Here is a 17,742-nt window from a genome sequence, read left to right as displayed (position 1 = left end):
TGGGAGAGGCCGGCTCAAGGTCTCTATCCAAGTCAGTTGATTGACAGCCAGCCTGGTGGAGTCAGCCTCCCAGGTAGTCCTGCAGGTACAAAGCTCGCCCCCTGTAGTAGGCTGGTGGTTGTATCACCACAGTGGGTTTCCTGGGCCATGGAGAGAGTCTGTGGCTGGGGCGTCAGGAGCTAGGATAGGTGGGTGGCCAGGGCCTAAAAGAGAGTCTGTGACCAAGACATCGGGAGCTTGGATGGGCGAATGGTTAGAATGTTGGGAGCTCTGATGGGCAGGTGGTAGTAGCTGAAAATTGGGGTGGAGTTGACTTTTACATAGGTCATATGGAAAAAGTGATTTTTGGGCCAAAATTGGGGAGGGGGGCATTGACTATTATGTGAGATCGACTATTACACGGAATTGACCATTACACGAGTATATATGGTACTCAATAAAATTTGTTTGGTCTTTATTGCATTGCTGCTTTTGTTATGTACACCTGAGCTGCCCCATTGCCCGCTTTAAAATCACTTTATTAACTGTACCTTTATGACACCCTGTGCTCATGGAAAATGTTCTTTTAAATTAGACTCATTTAAGGACTTTTACTGTGCTCATTATTTATTACTTTAAAAAAAATTATTGGTCGTTCTTCGACAGTTCACAGTTCATCTGTGGACATGAACTGAGATGAATCGCACAGCAGAAATGTGTACATGATGGAGTTTTAGGTGGAACAACCATTGCACAGGGGCGATCCCACTTTCTCGGCAGAAGAGACCTTGATCAAGTGGCACAGACAACCTTTACAGCTGGAGTCCTCTTGCTGCTTTGGATGACCAGGATGTCTAAGAGTCTTGCATGCTCTTAGCACTTCACAATGCCTACTGGGCCTGCCTTCTTGACCATTGGACTATTAATCGGTTTCTTCCACTCAATTCACCCTGGCCAAACTTCACATACTGGGATAGACAGATCCCATACTTCACCAAGGGACAAAGACCCATCGGCTACCCTCATTACTGAACTGTATATTTAAACCTACATCTGCATTTGCACAGTTAGTTTACAGATCCTTCTTTCTTTAAGTACAGTTTACAGTTACCAGTACAGAGGTTACGAAGCCTGGCCCACGTAGAAAAAGAATCTTAGGGTTGTGAGTGATGTATGTATTATGTACTCTGACAATACATTTGAACTTGGACTTTCTCAGTCAGGAATCTGTGTGACGAGGAGGGGTGGTGTTTCCATATGCCTTCTGCTGTTGTTCTCCATGGTGAGCAATGCAGTGGAAGAAGACTTGATAGGTCCCAGTAGTTTATCCTCTCGCCAGTGCACCGTGCAGCTAAAATATGGCGATGGTAAAGGACCTTAAACATTGTGTTCAAAATGCTAACTTGCCATTCTCCTGACTGTTTCTCTGTCTGATGTGTGCTTGCTACAATCCTATTAGCAGCAAGTTGATTGCAGACTTCCTTTTTTCCACTTCCCTCTTTCCAGACTCCCCGAGTTCTGCGATCTCTTGGAGCAGATTCTGGAGAACACCCTGCAGAATATAGTGATTGAAGCCAGTCGGGGGGAAGTGGTCCTGACTGCTCGGCCCAGGGTGATTGCCCTGCCTCCGATGATTTCCAGGTAACACTCGTATGAAACAGGCCCTTTGGCCATTCTAGTCCATGCTGAACTATTATCCTGCCTTGTCCCATTGATCTGCACCTGGACCATCGCTCTCCATTCCCCTCCCATCCATGTACCTATCAAATTTTTTTTCTCTTTTGGATTGTCATCCAAATCATTTAGATACAATGTAAAAAGCCGCGGAACAAACACCGACCTCTGCGGAGCTCATAACTTCCTCAAAGAACTACAGCAGGTTGGAATTACATGGCACGGTTGGCATTGAGGTTAGCGCAATGCTATTTCAGTGCCAGCGATTGGCTCTGGTCCGGGGTTCAATTCCCACACTGTCTATAAGGAGTTTGTACGTTCTCTCCGTGAGCTCTGGTTTCATCCCACTGTTCAAAAGAACTAGGGGTGTAGGTGTAGCTTAATGGGGTAGAAATTGGACAGCATAGACTCGTGGGCCGAAATTGCCTGTTACCGTGCTGAATGTCTAAATTTAATTTAAAAAAAATTGACAGGCAAGATCCATCCTGAAGAAAATCAGCGACTTTATCATGTGCATTCAAGTACCCTGAAACCTTATCCTTGATAGTAAATTCGAACTTGCCAACCACTGAAGTCAAACTAATCGACCTATTATTCCCTGTCTTTCTTTCCCTCCCTTATTAGAGTGATTGCAACTTCCCAGTCCTCCAAAACCTTTCCCAACTCGAGGGAATCTTGAAAGATCATCACTAATGATTCCACAATCTTTTCAGCTCCCTCTTTCATTTCATCTTATCCTTCAGCATCCCAAGCACCTTCTCCTTAGTAACAGGAACCGTACTCACTTCTGCTCCCTGACTTTAATTTCTGGCAATATCACTAGTACCTTCCACAATGAAAATTGACACAAAATTCCTTTTCAGTCATCCACCAATTCTTTTTTCCCCATGGCTAGTTCTCCAGAATCATTTTCCTGTGGTCTGGTGTCCACTTTTGCCGCTTTTAATTGTAAAAACAAAATGTTGGAGAAACTCAGTCGGTCAAACAGTGTACTTTATATATGGCAGACATCAAAACAAAATGGTCGAGGGGGGGTGGAGAGGGGCAGGGGGAGGAGCACAGGCCCAAAGGCAGGAGGTAATAGGTGAATGGGGAGGGAGGGCATGCCTGCTAACATAGGGAGGGCGATGTCTCTGTGATTGGGGAGGGAAGGGGGTGGAGAGCTGGAGGAGAGGGATAGGGAAGGGAGAGAGAACAGGGAGTAGACTAGCAAAAACCGGAGAAATCGACAATAATGCCATTTGGCTGGGGGGGTGCCGAGACGGAATATTAGGTGTTGCTTCCCCGATTTACAGGTGGCCCTTGTTTGACGGTACCTGAGGCCATGGACAGATATGTCAGCGTGGGAGTGGGACGCAGAATTGAAATGATTGGCTAACTGGGAGATCCCTGTCACTGATGTGGACATAGTGAAGGTGCTGAGCAGAGCGATCTCCCAGCCTGTTCACAGTTGTAGAGAAGGCTACAACAGGAGCACCCGATGCAGTAGGTGACTCCCGTAGATACATGTGAATTGTTGCTTTACTTGGAAGGACTGTTTAGAGCCCCGAACGGTGGTGAGGGGGGGAGGTGTGGGTGCAAGTGTGGCACTTCCTCCAGCCTCAGGAGACGGAACCAAGGGGGTGATTCATAGGAAGGGATGACTGGATGAGGGAGTCACAGATTGAGCAGTCCCTACCAAAGGCGGAGAGGGGAAAATGTGTCTGGCGATGGGATCATGTTGTAGGTGGCAGAAATTGCAGAGGATCATGTGTGGGATGCAGAGGTTTATGGGGTGGTAGGTGAGGACTAGGTGAGGAGCAGAGGGGACCAGGGCAAATGAGTGGGAAATGGAAGAGATGCGGGTAGGGGTTGAGTTGATGGGGGTGGAGGGGAAGCCACATTTTAGAAGGAAGACATTTGTACAATGTACGTTTTATACTGAAATTCTTACTTACTTCAGCCAAACAAGTACCTGTGAGAACTAATAAATAGTAAGCTACTTGAAATAAATTAAAGGAAATAATAAATGTATAAAATATGTAATAAATATTCATAGTAAAATCCCAGTGCAAAAAAAAAATGATTATTGTCAAATATACTGAGGTACAGTTGAAAGCCTCACATACGAGAGGATCCATACGAAATCTTGTATCAGAAGATTGGCTGGCTCACTTAGCACATGGCTATTACAACACTAGTGATCCAGGTTCAAGTCCACTGCTGTCTCTAAGGAGTGTATATGCTCTCCCCGCGTTTTCCTCCCATCCTCCAAAAGTGTTCGGGGATTGAAGGATAATTGGGGTATTTTAGCTCATGGGCTGGAAAGACCTGTTATAGTGCTTTATGTCTAAAAAAGTGTTTAATTAAAAATGTAAGCTTCACAGTAATCACTTGTTTTATTTGAATTCAGAAACAGTATTGAGCCTTTCAGTATGCAAGAGCTTTCAATTAGTAAGGAAGAAGTGGATCAGGATGTATCCAAGTAAGTAGTGTTGGTTAACCGACGATATTGATTCACAGCTGTTGACCAGACAAGGCCTGGGCCAGTTTTAGTTCACTGTCGGATTTTTAGTGAATCTGATATAACTGTCGCAGCATGCTTCCTTGCTACTCGGATGTTTTGCAGCTTGATAACAATGATTTACTTTTGCTCTGCAGATCCTAACGTTCTTAAGACATCAGTTATTCAGCAAGGACAAAAAAATTCCTTATGTCATTTATCTGTAAGAATTCAATTCACTTAGAGACATTTATAAGACATTGCTCCATTTAAATCATAAGGTTAATCCAATCCTGATAGTGACCCTTGAGACTCGAAGGGCTGACGGGGGGGGGGGGGGGGGGTGGGGAGGGGGGGGGTGAAGGGGGTGGGGGGGTGGGATTCAAATCCTGACTCCCAAGTGCCCTATATCCTTAACCTTACCTTGGATCTGTCTGAATTTTACTGCCGAGGACAGAAAGGCCACTGAAAGACTTGTGCCTGCTTAATTAAGACAGGCCTTTTAGCCCTCAATTTGTACCTCATAACTACTCATGGAATGAGAAGCAACTGATAAATCTCTACCTGTCCATTAGAAATCCTATTTGTTAAAAAATGTCAACTGACTTTATTAGAAACAGAAATAATGCAAAAACATTGAGTAAACAACACTTTTCCAACATCAACTGCAATCGTCTCCACAAAGTGGAAAAGAACATTATTGCCTTGGCCCAACTCTCTCTCTGCCATGGCCCCTTGTCCAGCCTCAGGGTCTTCCCTGCCCAACTGCTTCTCCCTTTTTCAGCTTTACTTTAGGCTCAACATCCACTACGCGGGTCGCCCAATGGTAAGTGTCTGGAAGAACGCATTAACAAATTTTTTTTTTCCTCAAATAATGAGGGTTTTCAGCTGTGCAGGTTCTCTCTACCGTTTTCTACTGCTGCAATCATGGAGTTGGTTGGATTTTTGATGAAGTTGAGCCATGAATCTGTAACCATTGAGCTGAAGAATGGAACACAGGTGCATGGAACTATCACAGAAGCGGATGTCAGTGTGAACACTCACCCGAAAGCAGTGAAGAGTCAGAAATCCCATTGTTTATGAGCTGGCTTCTGATCCCTCACTCTTTTTCATACACTGGGACTCCAGCTCCCATGCTCCCTCTACACACTTGGTTCCCAGTACGCTCAAGTACGTAGAAAAACTGTGCCTATGCGCCCTGGAAGCTTACCTGGTTCTGTCTTCCGTGCTCTCTTCACCCCTAGCCTGCCATTGTTTCTTGTGCCCCAGGGTCTCCACCCTTTCCTGTCTTTGTTACATCCATGGGATCCACCACATTTTATACGTGATAATAAAGGAATCTTGAACGCTTTGTGAATTTGGACCTTTTGAGTTCCTCCTGTTTTAATTGCTGTATATTCCTTCAGCTGTCATTCCCACTTTTTGAAATCCCCTCTGCCACATTTTCCTTTCCTACTTTGATATCCTCCATGGAGCCAACATCATTGCACGAGAGCATTTGTATTCAAAGTTTGTGTCATATTTTGTTCACTGATTAGCATGTGGAATAATGGAACTAATTGTTGTGGTTCCTGACCTCTAGTTCCTTAATGTAGAAGCTCCATGTTGAGGAAACAATTCACTATTTTAGATGACATTTTCTATGCAGTGGTACAATGGATATGCAAATTATCTGGCAGGACTTCATTATATTATTCCTCTAAGTTACGTCAAGTGGCTTCGAAGGGATGGTTTTTTAAAAACAGCGTAGTGTTTAATAAAGATCTCTCATGCACTGTTCTTGTCAGAGGACTGGGGATTTCATAGCTGAGGCAAGGGAAGTCCAAGAGGGGAGAGGAGAGGGCAGAGATTGTTGATTGGTGGGATGAGAGAAAGAAGGAAGGAATTAGGTGGAGCAGAAGGCCAAGAATCAGCCCTGGATTTCAGAAAAATTAGTGATATTATTGAAATGTACAAAGATCTTGACAAGAGTGCTTTGGGGATATTTCTCCTGAATAGGATGTCTAAAACCAGAGGTGACCTCCTTAAAATAAGGGGTAGGCTATTCAGCACTTAAATACTTTTACTGAGTAGATGGTAAATCTTTGAATTAGTGGGAACCATGGAACCGTAGAACAGTACAGCACAGAAAATGGCCCTTTGGCCCATCTAGACTGTGCCAAACTTATTACTCTGCATTGACCAGAAGAATGTGGAGGCTCATTTGTGGAATATGTACAAGACTAGGATTGTTGAATTTATACATGTTAGAGAATCAAGGGTTATGGGGTTGGTAGAGGGAAGTTGCAAATGGCCTACTACTGATTCTATTGCTTACGTTAAGCTATGAGAGGCAATTGAGAGGAGAAATGCTCACTGGAAAGAGATGGGGCCAGGGAGCTGGATAGAAAGAAATGGCCAGAGTGGCTGGAGGTTGGGGCTTGGTGCTGAGAATGGTAGGGGGCGAGGAGAGATAACTGGGAAGGGGAGATGAATGATTGAGAGTGATGCTGGTTACATGGTGAAGAGAGATTGGATACTATTGTAGCATGGACAGAGATAGAGACCTTCACTAGCATTGAGATAGAGAGAGCGCAATCAGCACCAAAGGGTTGAAGAATGCTTTGAGGAAGTCAGAGTTTGTTTCCCTTGCTCCCTCTGACCCCATTGTGGGTGCTGCTCCAAAATCAGTACACACAAATGCTGGAGAAACTCAATGGAAGACAAAAGGTGGTTGGCGTTAACTGCCTTTTGCTTCCCATTGGCGCTGTGTGACCTGCTGAGTTTCTTTAGCACTTTGTGTACTGCACTAGACCCCAGCATCTGCTTATTTCTTGTTTACCTATTCCAAATTTGCAATTGTGAAGTTTTAGAATGGTGTAGTTTTAAAGGGTAACATTTATTTCATTCGCAACAATATCTAACCTGATATTTAAAAAAAAATCCCGAATTTTCTCCTCTGTAGGAGTCAACCTATTGATGGGATAGAGTTGACTGGCACAGGGAGCCTTCCAATACCCATGAACACTGACTAAGGCAGTGAATGTCGGTAGGAAACTATTCTAATGTTGACTGCTTCATTTTCAATATCTTGCATCTCTTCTCTCCTAGATCCTTTTGCATAACAGCAGATCATTGTTTTTAAAATCTTTCTGTCTAATCATCTGTGCTCTTAATCTCTTACAATTTCTGCCCTCAAAATCATTTTCTTTTGAACCCTCTGCCATTCCATGATGTAAAAATACTCAGTAAATGCTGGAGGAACTCAGCCAGACTGGCAGCTTCCCTCGAAGGTAAGGATATATCACCTATATTTCGGATCTGAGCGTTTCTTCAAAGCATGAGTAAATAGCAGGCAGGCGCCTGAATAAAAAAAAAGAGAGGCGAGCCTGCATGCTTTTTGCTCACACCTTGACAAAGAGCTCAAGCCCGAAACCTCGGTTGTATATTTTTGCCTCCTATGGATGCCATGAGACAGCTGAGCTTTTACCACAGAACAGTGTCTGCAGACATTCCATTCCATAATGTTCCTTCCACTTGTTTTTTGTTCATGGATTCTTTGCAACATGAAAAATTCTGGAAGGATGCTGTTGATTCTCATCGAAGCATACTTTCCCCTAATGACCACACATTCAAACATGATCATTTATCTGACTGATGCGGGGTTTTTAGTTTTGCATTCTTCTTTAAACTAATCAAACGACACATCAAATAATTCTTGAATCTTTCCTAATTACAGTTTTGGTTTAACAAATGCAGAAGTTTGGACAGTGATGCCAATAAGCTTGAAGTTGGTAGGCAACTCCGAAAGGGCGAACGTTCTTGCTTGTGGTCTCAGAAGAACTATTACATGTGATGAACAGTTGATAACCCAACCATGTCCTGCATATTTGCCTGAACTGACTCATGCATGTTGGGTCCATGTGCCAGTTCTTGTTGAGACTCAGAATCTATCTTACACCATTCCATTCTCTCCTTTCGAGGATGACTCAAACTGATCCTTCAAAAACAATCCCTGATATTGCTCACAACCCTCAAGATCCCCTTGACCATGGCTCTCCAGGTAGTCTTCAGTAGCACTTTGATGTAGCCCCTTGAGCAGACAACTTGACAGTTCTTTTAATCCAAATTTCAGTCCTTTTAACAGTTATTCAAGGTAAGGTCCAACACATCTTCAGCAAGAATTCTGGAAACATTCTTATTATCCCATTGGGTTTTTCTTAGGCCAGGAATGCTGATGTCCAATGACTCTCGCCAACAGTTGCTCAGATTGAGGAGTCTCGGCCAGATATTGAACAGTGTGACATTGTCTATTCTCAACCATCTGAGGAATGTCCTCAAATATCTTATTTAAATTTGACAATAATCTTTAGCTTTCTCTGAATTTAGTATACAAGATGTTGAAATTAGTGCACACCAGATTTCAGAAAGTAAGATCGAACCAGACCACGCCACCCCCAAGTAAGTGAAGTTACTTTGGAAGTAACTTACCGATAGTGTTTGCAGTCTCGTATAAGGTACTTATATTGATGATGCAATCAACAGAATCACAAATATTGCAGGTGGGGGTAAAAAGCCATTTGGCCCATTCCTCTTGTGCTGGCCCTTTGATTGGGGCTATTCTGACAGATGTCGGCACCGTTAGTATCCTCGCGGTTAGCGCAAGGCTGTCACAGCACCAATGAATCCAGTTCAGATCCGGTGCTATCTATAAGGAGTTTTTACGTTCTCCCCGTGTCTTTGTGGCTTTCCTCTGGGTGCTCTGGATTCCTCCCATTCTTCAAAATGTGCGGGGGTTGTAGGTCAATTGGGGATAATTGGGTGTCCACAGGCTTGCGAGCCAGAAGGGCCTGTTTCCATCCTATATGTCTAAATATTTTAAAAAAAAACCCAGGGTAAAAGCTTCTGTCCATCCACACAGTCAATGCCACTCATCATCTATCAGGTCACTCCTCATCCTCCATTGCCCCAAGACCAAGTTCACTCAATTAACTCAACTCATAAGCCATGCTCTCCAATCCAGGCAGCATCCTTGCAAATCTCTGCCCTCTCTCTGTAGCATCCACAAATTGAATTGAATATTCTTGGACAACCAAGAATTTTCTTCCTCAACACTTTTTGGTCTATTTTATGGATTTTGAGCTGCTGATCATCAAAATTGCCTTAAAATTTTGCTATCTAATAATGTTTTTTTAGATATAACTTATTTTTGTGATTCCTTGTCATGTTTTAAGTCTCCTAGTTTATTCCCCACAAAGCAAGCTGTTTTGGTCAGTCCAAGCATTGCCTGGACGTGCACTCAGTTCGAATCACAGTAAATGCTCTTCACAAGGTGAAGTTGTATTGCAGAAAAAATAATTCTAGTTGTGGGGGAACAAGCAACTCCTCTCTGGGATAATGCTGGGGAATTTCCTCAGGAAACTTTCAGCTGCTTGATCAATGACCCTGCTTCCATCATAAGGTCAGAGGTGAGGATATTTGCAGCTGATGTCACCCTGCTCAGTTTTGTTCATGTCAAACAATGAACATGGTTGCATAAATCAAGTCCTGAAAAACCTTTATAGAAGGAATTCTAATTGGTAATTAATATTCATGCCATGCATGTCTCAGGCAATGCCTTCTCCACAAAATGGATCATAATTTCCTTTTAACCTCCAGTAATGTTTCTAGCATTAAGTCCCCTATCAATATTCCAGATATCAACATTCGTCAGATAACTGAACCAGCATTTAAAGTACTGTATAAATACAAAACCAAATCGAAGGCTCGATATTCCAAGGCAAGTGATTGCCAAAACCCTAGAAATCATTTACAAGGCACAAGTTTTGGGGTATGATTGAATATTCTCTCTTTGCTGACGAGAGTGGTTCAAAGAACACTCAAGAGATTTGGCAGCAAGGTTCCTCAATTAATCCCACTCTGCTTCTCTTTCTCCACTGATCATTCTACTTTATTTTCATACCTTGTTCCCTGCTGAAAGTTACGATGGAATCTGCCCCTTTGACATTTATCTTGCAGAAGGAAAAAGGCCAGGGGAGAAAATGGTAGGGCTGTGGGAAAAGGAGAGGATGTGAGAGAGGGGCAGTGATTCAAAAAGCTGGCATGAATAGCACTGGACTCTCGGACAGTATCAGAATTAAAATTTATTAGGATCATGTCACAAAATTCACTGTTTAGTTGCTGCACCACAGTGCCTCCATTGTGATTAAATTACATTTAAAATATAATAATAAAGCAACAAAATAGGATCAAGGGAGGTCGTGTCTGTGGTTCATTCAGGAATCTGATGGCAGAGGAGAAGAAGCTGTCCTTGTGCCGCTGGGTGCTCGTTTACAGGCTCCCGTATCTTTTTCCTGATGGTAGCAATGTGAAGAGGGCACAGCCTGGCTGGTGGGGTCCCTGAGGATAGAGGCTGCTCTGTTAAGACACCGCCTCTTGTAGGTCCTCGATGGAGTGAAGACTAGTGCCGTGATATCACTGGCCAAGTTCATGATTCTGTAATTTCTTTTCCTGTTCTGAGTGTTGGCACCTCTGTATCAGACAGTGATGCAACCAGTCAGAATGCTCTCCATGGTACACCTGTAGAAATTTGCAAGAGTCTTTGGTTACATACCAAATCTCCTCAAATTCCTCACAAAGTATAGCTGCTGGCAAGCCTTCTTCATGATTGCATCGACATGGAGGACTCAGGACAGATCCTCAGAGATGCTGACACCTAGAAATTTGAAGTTCTTGACCCTCTCCACCGCTGTCCCTTCAATGGATCGTGTTCTCCTGACTTACTTCTGAGAAATGTTTGATATTGACATTAACTACTGCCTCATAGAGGATGGAGGGTATGTGGAATGAGCTACAAGAAGAAGTCATAGGGGCAGGTACAATAACAACATTTAAGACATTTAGAGAGAAATATAGAGACTAGAGGTGCTGGAATCTGAAGCGGGTGGAGAAACTCAGCGGGTCGAGCAGTGTCAATGGGACAACAAGAATGGTTTGCATTTTGGGCTGGAGCCCTTCATTAAGACTGGGAATGCAGAGAGAGTGAGAGAGAGATAAATCATAAGATAATAAGACCAGGAGAAGGCCATTCAGCCCATCAATCCTGCTCCACCATTTAATCACGGCTGATCTGATGATCGGCTCATGTCCACCCATCTGCCTTTTGTCATATCTCTAAATTCTATGGCTACATAAAAATCTTTCTAACCTTGTCTTATTCATTGAAGTAGTCTCCACTGCTTCTATGGGCCTTGAATTTCACAGATTTTCCACTATCTGGGAAAATCAGTTTCTCATCTCCATCCTAAATCTGTTACCCTGAATCTTGAGGTACATCCCCTAGTTCTAGTCTTCCCCACCAATGGAAACAACTTACCTGCTTCTATCTTATCAATGCCTTTCATAATTGTACATGTTTCTATAAGATCCACTCTTTTAAATTCCAGTGAGTACAGTCCCAGACAACTCAATCTCGCCTCATAGGCTAACCTCCTCATCAACCTGGTGAACCTCGTTTGGACCACCTCCAAAGCCAGTGCATCCTTCCACAGGTCAGGACACCAGAAATGTGTGCAGTATTCCAGATGTGGTCTCACCAGTACTTAGTACAGTTGCAGCATACTCCCGTAAACTCAATCTCCCTAGCACCTGCACCTGCAAACCAATCTTTTGCGATTCATACACAAGCACCTCCAAGTCCTTCTGCAAGGTGGCATGCTGCAATTGCTTGCCATTCAGGCTAGTGCGAAGAGAACAGGGTGGGAGGAGCAGGACAGGAACCTGTGTAGGATTGGTGAACCATGGGGACGTGACACATGACTGACAGAGGCAGGAATGTTGACCTTTCTTTCTTTCCCATTGACGCTTCTTGACTTGCTGAGTTCCTCCAGGAAATTATGTTTAGACAGACACATGGATGGGAAAGGGTCAGAGGAATAGGGGGTAATGCAGACTAACACGAATGGGCAACTTGATCAGCATGGATAATTTGGGCCGCAGAGCCCATGTCCACTGTAAAACTGTGACTCCATGAGTATTCAGAATCAAGAGACCATGGTGTGTTAAAGAAGCCAGAAAAGTCTGCAGGCACTGTGATCGGAGTGAAAACGCCAGAAATTCCGAAGGAAATCAATAGGATTCTCAGCATCCATTGGAGCTAAAGATAAGTTACTGACATATCAAGCCTGAGCCTTCTTCAAGGTATAAGAGAAAGCAGGCAGGTGCCTAAATAAAAGAATTGGCAGGGGGAAGAGTACAGACCAATAGAGATGATAAGGTGATAACTGGAGCTGGTGAACAGGCCATGAGAAAGGAAAGATGAGAATTGATAGATAAAGGGGGGGGGGGGTGTTTTGGTTCTGTGAATGTAAAGCTGATGTAAAGGAGACAGAGGGAAAAGAGAGAGTGAAAGCTACAGGAAAGGAGATGTGGAAGGGGCGATTGGGGGTGGGGAAAATTGGCTAATGGGAACCAGAGAAGTTGATATTAATGCCACCCAGTTGGAGGGTGCTTGGACAGAATATGGGGTGTTGTTCCTCCAATTTGCAGGTAAAGAAGGCTGATCGGTGTCTGCTCACTGTGAACACCAGCCTGATGCCCTATACATTGTCTTTAAAATGGTTTCAAGGATGCCAGCTGCTCACCATTCCCTTACTGGGCATTAGGAGTGGATTTGGAGTTGGTGATGGGACACACGAGGTGCAGGAAGAGATGGAACAAATTCTGACCTCCCACCTTCAGGGCTCACATGACCAGCAAGGGAACAAGTTAAAAGATAACCGGGCAGCTCTCATCGTAACTGGTGCAGGTCATTCATTCCCTTGAATCTAAACTACCATTCAATGTTATTATAGCTGATCTGTTTCAATCCAAACTTTATTTTTATGACAACTTTTATTTTATTTTTCCATTGCGTGTTCACCAGGGTTTCAAGTGTGCCTGAAATAAAGAGGCCAGGATCGCTTGCTGCTTTGAAACTGGTGTCTGCATCCCATGGTGGAATCCCAAGCAAGAGTTGGCTGAACCTCAGTAGATTCAGCAAAGGTCAAGCCTCACTATACCTTAGTGCACTCAGCAATTGTACCATCTGAGTGGGAACGTTCCCCTTGAGAGATGCATCGGCAAGAAGACAGCACTCTGGGAATTGAGGAAAACCAGGAACCATAGGGAGATCAAATTAGACTGGGACAATTGTAGATTTTTTACATTATTTTATTGGATTGAATTGGACAAATGTCTACACAATTAAAATTTATCCAGTGGACAGATTAGTCTTGTCACTGTTATAAATCTTGGGTAGAGTGGCACTCATTGTAAAGGATAAATTTGATAACTAAATTTTGTTAAACTTTCCAATATTTATTAGTAAGCAGGGTGCCCAAATTATGTATTCTATTGACAATGAAACGTGAGATGCACCATCAATGAAGTAGGGGAGCCATTAGGTAATAGTGATCCTAGTATGATTACTTTTAATTTGCAAATGGAAAGGGAGAAGGAAACATCAGTCCTGCAGTTAAATAAAGGGGATGAGACAGCTATGAGGAAGGAGCTTGCCAAAATAAAATGGAAGGATACCCTCACTGGGAGGACAACTGGACAAAAATGGCAGGGATTGCTAGGCATTTTTCACACGATTCAGGACAAATTCATTCCAAAGAGGAGGAAAGGCTCTAAGGGGAGCAAATGGCAGCCGTGGCTGACAAGTGAAATCAAGTCCAAAGGGAGTAAGTACAAGTTAGCAAAGCAGAGTGGGAGGTTAGAGGATTGGGAAACCAAACAAACAACAGAGGGAAACTAAGAAAATAATATGGGAGGGGAAAATGAAGAATGAGAGTAAATTGGCAAGTAATATAAAAGCATAAGCTTCTTTAGTTATGTAAAGATGAAGAAATTGGTTAGGACCAAAATTGGGCCCTTAAAAACAGAGAAGGGTGAAATTATTACTGGAAACAAGGAGATGGCTGAAGAATTTAACAGATACTTTGCATGTGTCTTCACCAGGGAGGATCCAGGTTCTGGTCAGATAGGGGGTAGAGGTCATGCAGTATCTAGGAATGGTGGAATTTCCTAAGGAAATGGGGGATCTGGTGCATATACAGATCCAGAAGCAGGTGGTTGTGGGTAATTTGTTAGGACTGAGGGCTGATAAGTCCTCAGGGCCTGATGGGCTGCATCCCAGGGTGCTTGGAGAGGTTGTTCTGGAAATTGTGGAGGCACTGGTCAACATTTTCCAAAGTTCCATAGATTCAGAGGAGGTGCCTGTGGATTGGAGAGTGGCTGATATAGTGCCGTTTTTTAAGAAGGGAAGGAGAGAGAAAGCAGGAAATTATAGACCAGTCAGCCTGACGTCAGTGGTGAGGAAGATATTGGAATCTATCATAAAAGGAGAAATAGCAGGACACTTGGGCAGGAATAATCATATCAGAGCTATTCAGCATGGATTCCTTAAAGGAAAGTCATGCTTGACCAACCTTCTGGAATTTTTCGAAGATGTGACAAAGAGGGTGGACTCGGGAGAGCCAGTGGATGTGGTGTACCTGGACTTTGATAAGGTCCCGCAGAGGAGGCTAGTAGGCAAAATTAAGGAGCGTGGTATTGGGGATAAGGTGCTGACATGGATAGAAAATTGGTTAAGAAATAGGAAAAAAAGGGTTGGGATAAATGGGTCATTTTCAGGATGTGATGAGTGGGGTACCACAGGGTTTGATGTTGGATCCTCATTTAAGTAAATGATTTGGATGAAGGGATTATTAACAACATGAGCAAATTTGCAGATGACACTAAACTGGGTGACAGTGTAAAATGTGAGGAGGATGTCAGGAAAATGCAGAGGGATTTGGACAGGTTGGGGGAGTGGGTGGAGGAATGGAAGATGAAGTTCAATGTGAGCAAATGTGAGGTTATCCATTTTGGTGGCAGTAATAAGAGAACAGAATATTATTTAAATGGAGTCAAGCTAGGGAGTGGGGTAGTGCAAAGGGATCTGGGTGGATGTACTCCAGTCACTAAAAGCTAGCATGCTGGTTCAGCCAGCTGTGAAGAGGGCAATAGGCATGTTGGCTTTCATAAAGAGGGGATTGGAGTATAGGAGCAGAGATGCCCTCCTCCAGTATCGTAGACCGCACCTGAAGTATTGTGTCCAGTTCTGGTCCCCAAATTTGGGAAAGGACATACTCTCTATAGAGGGAGTGCAGTGCAGATTTACAAGGTCGGTCCCGGGATGGCAGGATTGATGTACGTTGAAAGGTTAGAAAGACTGGGCTTGTATGTGATGGAGTTTAGAAGGATGAGGGAGACATGAATGAGGGGATTATTATCAAGGGGATAGACAGGGTGAAATAGGATTACATGTTCCCAATGTTGGGAGAGACTAGGACTGGAGGGCATAGTTTAAGAATTCAGGGAAGGACCTTTAGCATGGAGATGATGAGAAATATTTTTACCCAGAGAAGTGTGTATCTATGGAATGCTTTGCCACAGAGGGTGGTGGGGACAGATTCGCTGGATATATTCAAAAGGGAGTTAGATTAGACTCTTGTGGGCAGAGGAGTTGAAGGTTATGGCGAAGAATGATCAGCCATGATCTGAAAAATGGCGGTGCTAGCTCGATGGGCCAATTGGCCTACTCCAGGACCTACTGTCTATTGACTCAAAAGACTGAAGTTGGGCAAAATTGATAGGGTTTTATTCGCTATAGAATGAAGGCACATCTCTGCTGGTCGACTGTCTCGAACTGAGGAGGGAACTGAGGAATAGTCACCTCTTCAGGAGCCTGTAGGAGGGGCCGTGGGTACAGTTGGCCAATGGCTATGCCCAGACAGGTAAATACATACACACACACACACACACACACACACACACACACACACACACACACACACACACACACACACACACACAGACAGTGCTTCACCACAATGTGACAACACAAATGGACTTTTATTTTTATTCTCTCATTTCTTTGACAAGCTCAAAAACCTCCAGATATTAATTACTTGTTGATCTGATATCTGTCACCACACGGGTCCCCACAAACCATGATAAAGTTCACAGAGTCTTCAGCTTCATCCTGCTACAGTTTTAGCAAATTCTGTCTTGATATGATGTCAGAGTTTTCATTTCTTCCTGGCCCTTCTCCACTGCCCAATCTCAATCTCATTCCCATTCCCACCCCGACCTGTCTGTCCTGGACCTTCTCCGCTCCCCAATCTCGTTCCCATTTCCACCACGACCTGTCTATCCTGGGCCTTCTCCGCTGCCCAATCTCGTTCCCATTTCCACCCCAACCTGTCTGTCCTGGGCCTTCTCCACTGCCCAATCTCATTCCCATTTCCACCCCGACCTGTCTATCCTGGGCCTTCTCCGCTGCCCAATCTTGTTCCCATTTCCACCCCGACCTGTCTATCCTGGGCCTTCTCCGCTGCCCAATCTCGTTCCCATTTCCACCCCGACCTGTCTGTCCTGGGCCTTCTCTGCTGCCCATTCCTGTTCCCATTCCCTCACTGACCTATCTGTCCTCGTCCTTACCCACTGCCTGAGAGACCCAATGTAAACTCGAGCATCAACACCTCAGACGAGAGTCCACAATCCAGTGGTATGAGCATTGAATTTTCTAATTTCAGGTACTGTCTCCTTTCACTTTTCTGTACAGGCCACTGGCAAAAGGAACTAGGCCAGATCGCAGGGAGATCAGGATGTGGCCAAGGGTGGGGTGGGTGAGCCACAGCAGAACAATAAGACTGCTTTGAGACCACAGACTGGAGCTGTTTCAGGGAGGCAGCCACCTCCAACGGTCACTTAAACATAGAAGAGTGCACCAGTTCAGTGACGGGCTACATCAGCAAGGGCATTGGGGATGTCACTGAGATCAAATGCTTCACAACCAGGGTTAATCTGAAACCATGGTTAAAAGCAGAGGTCCGGGCCCTTCTCAGGGCTCATGATGCAGCCTTAAAAATAGGGGAGAAGATGCCACGAAGATCAGCCAGGGCTGAACTCTCCTGAGCAATCTGGAAGGCAAAGCATGGGGTACACACAGAGGATCCACAGACAGCTGTGCGATACCGGCATCACGAGGCGCATGCGGCAAGGGATCAAGACTATAATGGATAACAAGTCAACCTTACGAATTAAAGTCAATGACGTCTCCCTTCTGGACAGACTGAGCACCTTCTATACATGGTTGGATGAGAAGAACAGGATGATGGCAAAGAAAGCTCCATGTTCTCCTGATGAACAGCTCCCCTCCTCCCCTGTGGCCATGGGGAGGAGAACCCTATCCAAGGTAAACCCACACAAGGTGGCAGGACCAGACAATATACCTGGTCGGTATTGAAGGACTGCACAGACCAATTGACAGAGTTCTTCACAGACAATTTCAACATGTTATGGCAGTAGTCCATCATCTCCGCAGGGTTCTAGACAGCCACCAATATCCCTGTACCTAAGAGGGCGACACTAACAGATAACAATGACTGTGGCACTGACCTCCACGGTTATGAAAAGCTTTGAGTGTCTGATGATGGAACGTATCAAAGCACACCTCCCATATTTGCTAGACCCTTTTAATTTTACCTATCCAATACATGGATGATCTTCCAAAGGCGCTATTTGCCTTGGCGAGTCTG

The 17,742-nt window shown here is 44.2% G+C and overlaps 1 protein-coding gene across 11 annotated transcripts in view; it reads left to right on the top strand.

Annotated features, from left to right (window-relative positions):
* Positions 1-13,381, top strand: part of cfap65 (cilia and flagella associated protein 65) — a 213,429-nt gene extending 200,048 nt beyond the window's left edge. For 8 of the 11 annotated variants that reach the window (XM_069935942.1, XM_069935939.1, XM_069935940.1 and 5 more), the window contains 4 exons: positions 1,486-1,620; positions 4,046-4,117; positions 8,504-8,575; positions 13,038-13,381. In XM_069935942.1, coding sequence (XP_069792043.1) covers positions 1,486-1,620; positions 4,046-4,117; positions 8,504-8,575; positions 13,038-13,203 — 445 coding nt within the window. In that variant the 3' untranslated portion in view covers positions 13,204-13,381. The other 3 variants (XM_069935945.1, XM_069935944.1, XM_069935946.1) reach the window with 3 other exon arrangements.
* The last annotated feature ends 4,361 nt before the right edge of the window (positions 13,382-17,742 follow it).

The sequence above is a fragment of the Narcine bancroftii genome, chromosome 4, assembly GCF_036971445.1.
Source record: "Narcine bancroftii isolate sNarBan1 chromosome 4, sNarBan1.hap1, whole genome shotgun sequence".
NCBI classification, from domain to species: Eukaryota; Metazoa; Chordata; class Chondrichthyes; order Torpediniformes; family Narcinidae; genus Narcine; species Narcine bancroftii.
This window is presented reverse-complemented; position numbering and strand designations above follow the sequence as displayed.